The sequence below is a fragment of the Rattus norvegicus genome, chromosome 17, assembly GCF_036323735.1.
Source record: "Rattus norvegicus strain BN/NHsdMcwi chromosome 17, GRCr8, whole genome shotgun sequence".
NCBI lineage: Eukaryota > Metazoa > Chordata > Mammalia > Rodentia > Muridae > Rattus > Rattus norvegicus.
Genome location: NC_086035.1, coordinates 86,174,562 through 86,178,826, shown reverse-complemented (window position 1 = coordinate 86,178,826; position 4,265 = coordinate 86,174,562). Strand labels below are relative to the sequence as shown.

General features: G+C 49.8%; 1 protein-coding gene across 1 annotated transcript; it reads right to left on the bottom strand.

Annotated features, from left to right (window-relative positions):
• Positions 1–1,404: 1,404 nt before the first annotated feature.
• Positions 1,405–3,251, bottom strand: LOC120097883 (uncharacterized). Its single transcript, XM_039096382.2, has 2 exons — positions 2,701–3,251; positions 1,405–1,992 (listed from the first exon to the last, which is right to left on the bottom strand). The coding sequence occupies exons 1-2, from the start codon at positions 2,997–2,999 to the stop codon at positions 1,638–1,640; spliced, it is 654 nt and encodes a 217-aa protein (XP_038952310.1). The 5' UTR covers positions 3,000–3,251; the 3' UTR covers positions 1,405–1,637.
• Positions 3,252–4,265: the final 1,014 nt, after the last annotated feature.

Genomic DNA, 4,265 nt, shown 5'->3' with positions numbered 1-4,265 from the left:
AATGTACTTCAAAGTATCAAGAGTGTAGAGACTTGAAATTTGAAGTCTACAGGCTGTAAGCAAGGGCCCTTTAAAATACACTTAGCACTGGACATGTCAGTGGTCAAAGCAGTTATGACTTGCAAAGCTAACAAAGCAGTTAATTGTAAAGAAATGTCTTCCGTGTAGGTAACATTGCAGCATGAAGTTTTTGAATGACATATAGACCAACAGATAGTGTTAAGTACAAAAATCACACCCCTTTGTAAAGAGTATTTTATGACTATCACATGCTGGGCATTTGTGAATTCACGTTTTTGCATTCCTAAAAGTTACCTTGCTCAAAATTTGTTCTGATGGCAAAACCTAGTTGTCCAAATGGATTTTGAAAAGATGTAAGGGCTCTATTTAAGATTCTACTTCACTGAATTCTGGGACAGAGATCATGTGCTTTCTTTTACATGGTAAACCTATCAGATAAAGACTCTTTCTTGTGTACTAGTTAGCAATACTTAACACATTAAGTGTTAGGAATAGCATGCATAAATGTGATGGTTTTGTTTTACATTGAATGTTGATCAGAACCTGCCTCCTGACAAGAAACCCTTTTTTCTCATAAGAATCCAATAAATGTTTTGCAATGGTTTTAAAGACAAAGTAGGCCTCAGGATCTAATCAATTAGATTCAGCGACCAGATTCAACAGTGGCTAGACGATCAACACAACTTCCAACTTCTACTTTAGAAGGTTATCCCTAGAAGGGAGGCAGCAACTTACTTTAAGCCTCAATCCTGTATTTATACCTCACAAAGCACTCTCTTCTGGATGGCTTTAGGAATTTAATTTTTACAAAACTCTTGACTAAATAGACATGGCGAAGTCAGGAAATAAAGAGGGGAGCACGAAAGATTGCTTAAGAACTTCCAAGAAGTAAAAAACATGAGCACAAACCGGGAGTCTAAAATGTCGACTATTGTCAAAGCCACAAACGTCTACACTGTGATGAATTCTTTAATGTCAAAAATTTTACAGCCTTAAAAAAACAAAAACAAAAACAAAAAAGACCACTTCCAGCAACAGAAGCTAGTCTGATTTCTGTGCAGGCCTTTCAGCTTGCCCAGGTTTTCAGTTCTGAATTCTGTGGACTATCTCCAAGTCAGCACAGAGCTATTTCATTTTGAAATTTGGTTTTAACATTTCACAAAAACACAGGGAAGGAATGTCCTGAAACCAACGGGTCCGCACCAAGGGAGCTGAGCCCCCTGAGGCTTCTCTTGCTGCCTCTAGAAATTTGCAGTTTGCACTTTAATGCAACGTTTCAAACAGAATTTTTTTAAATCTATATTTCCTGCCTGGGAAAGAGACTTTTTTTTTTTAATCTTAACTCTTTGAAAGTAGAAACATAGATCTGTAAAAGAAGAACTGTTCAATGTAACAGAAAAGTTTCAAAAGTCAAAATCGGGTTAAGAGTGAGGAGATACCCGCTACAGTACCCGAAGCCAGCTGCCGGTTTGAGGGAGCCACTGTGCGCATCCTGGACTTGGAGGTGCCAAGTTTGGGGTGTGTTTGTGCTCGGGTCTGAAATGACCGCGGGTGGGTGACAGGCACCATTGGCCTCGGGAAGTGTGACCGACACTGTTCTGTGTTGGTAGAGATGGTCAGGAAAGGAGGACAAACAGCCTGAAGAAGTTTTCTTTCAGGCGCAAAGTCAGGACGGAGCCCACCGAACTGCCCCGGGCGATGCGGTGATCGTGAGTGGCTCTTGCTGTGGTCCTGAGGGAGCGGTCACCTTCTCCCCTCCAGCATGAGTCCTTCCCACCCGCCCGGGACGAAGCCCGAGGCCCCGGCCTGGTCCACAACGTGGATCGCGGCCGGCGCGGGGCTCTGGCCTCAGGGTTCTCCGGCTTTGAGTGTCGCGGCCCGCTGGCTCCCCGAAAGAGGGAGGACGCCAGGCGCCCTGGGCCTTTCTTAGCTCCAGCGAGGATGGGGTTTGGAGGAAAGGACAGTGCTGGCCTTGAAAAGAGGAGATTTGTGAAGAAGACGTGAGTGAGTTTCAGGGTGACACCATGTCAGAGAGACATAGGGCGAGACGCGAGGCGGACGTGGCTTCTATCTGGGGGTGTCTCCAGTTATCCCAAGAATCACCCTGGGGAGCTTTGACACCTCGGACGTAGGGAGTGAACCACAAGCCTCGAGGTCCGGGCAGCGGGCTCGACAGTCGACCCTGGGTACAGAGTACAGGGTGTCTGGGAGGACAGCGACTAGGGTAGAGGCTGGCTTGCTGTGCGCAGGAGGAGGAGGAGGTGGCTGGCCGCCCGCCCTAGGTGGAATCGGGGAGGGGAGAGGCCCGAAGTCTCTTCCCAGAAGGCTAGATCTTGGGACGCCTTATCCTCTGCTAGCACCCATCTCTTTAAGAGCGTCCTTCCTCTTTCTTTGACCAATCCAGTAACGCCCCCTTCCTGCCCTAGCGCCTACCACTCACAGGTCAACGTCAAGGACGTGTGCTCCGAGGGGTGCCGCTCCCGAGGGCCACTTGCAGCCAGACTCCGCACCCCTCAGCTCTGTAGGCAGGGACAGGCCGGGAAGGTCCCCCAGCTAGCCCTGCAGTCCTGCAAGGCCCGTATGAGAAGGGCCTCCAGCTAGGTCCTGTCCCCTGCAGCCCTGCGAGGGTAGAAACAGGCACTGGGGTTGCCAGCTGCAGCCTGCACCCTACAAACCTACCAGGCAGAGACAGGCACGGTGGCCCCCAGCTGGGCCCTGCACACTGCAGCCCTGCAAGGAAGGTATAGATGGCACGAGGGTCCCCAACTGCCACCAAGTCCTCGGCCCGAGCCGCAGAAACCCGCTGGCACAGGTTCCCAGCCGCCCAAGGGAAAAACCAACCACGATGAAGGGCTGCGAGAATATGGCGCTGCTGGAAATGGAGCCTGGACCCCCGGAGTAGCCGGGTCCCAGCGCCGCCTTGGCCTCCTCATCTTCCTTTCAAGGAGCTTGCGATTCCTTGGTTCTCCTTCTCGCATCCTTTAACTCGCCGACCCTGGACCGTTTTTATCCTACCCTCCCTTCCCGTGCCTCCCTCCTTCCTGTCCCTCTCGGTTCCTCTTTCTCCATTTTGTGTCTGTGGCCGGCGCGTGCCTTCCCTGCTGCTTGCTGGGCTCACAGGCGGGCCATGCTCCCCCCCACCCCCCCCGTTGTCTTTCTGTCTGTCGTTCTGTCTGCCTTTCTTTATTTTCTTTATTTCCTTTCTTTTATTTCCTTTTCTTTCTTTCTTTCTTTCTTTCTTCCTTCCTTCCTTCCTTCCTTCCTTCCTTCCTTCCTTCCTTCCTTCCTTGGCTCTTGAGTGTGGGGTAGAAGGGACGTGCAGGTGCGAGCCTAGGTTGTCAGAGTCCAGGGCGACGAGCCGGTGACCACAGAATCCACTGTGGGCCCAGCTCCCCAGCAGCGGAGACGACTTCGTGGGAAAAGTTGCTGTCGTCTTCTGCTGCGACAAAACTAGCTTATGGCTCCCGCCAACGTTCTCAGTCACAGTCTCTCTCTCTCTCTCTCTCTCTCTCTCTCTCTCTCTCTCTCTCTCTCTCTCTCTCTCTCTGACTCTTGTCAGACTCTCTGACTCTTCCTCCCCTCTGTCTCTGTGTGCCTGTCTGTATCTCTCCTTCCCTCCCTCCCTCCGTTTCTCCCTCCGTCTCTCTGTTTTCTGTTTCTAGTTAGCTGTCTTTCTCCCATGCTTTCTTCTGTCGCAGCTAGAGTTTTGTACTGGTTTTCAATAGGCTAGGAATCGAGTCGTCTTTCCTGACAGACTTGCAGTGATGATGATCTGTAGAGAGAACTGCAACGAAGACAGAGACGTTAATAATTCGTGTTTGTTTTCCCGCTGGACGTGGGGACTCTCAAGCAGTAAGGTGGTTAAGTGTTTAAGGATTAAAGTTTCTTTTAAATTACTCAAGTTTTATATTCATCGCCCCCCCAGCCCCCCCCCCCCCACCAAGACTGCTGCTTTTGGATTAAAATTATTCCTAAATGGTGGTCAGTGGGGAGTCCCCTAAGAAGCAGTGTGATTTTGAAGTCTCTGGGCTGCAGCCAAGTGTCTTCCTGAAAAGTCTCATCGAAGAGGTGTTTCCCGGGCAGTGGGGTAGCTGAGCTGGGTCCTCCTTGGTTCTATTTCAACCACATGATAGAAGCATTCCAAGTCAAGAGAAATGTGGACTTCAGTTGCTGTCCTCCGCACCTCTTTCAGTCATAATGGGGGAAGTTGGTCTAAGTGTAGAAACTGAAAATAAAATAACTCA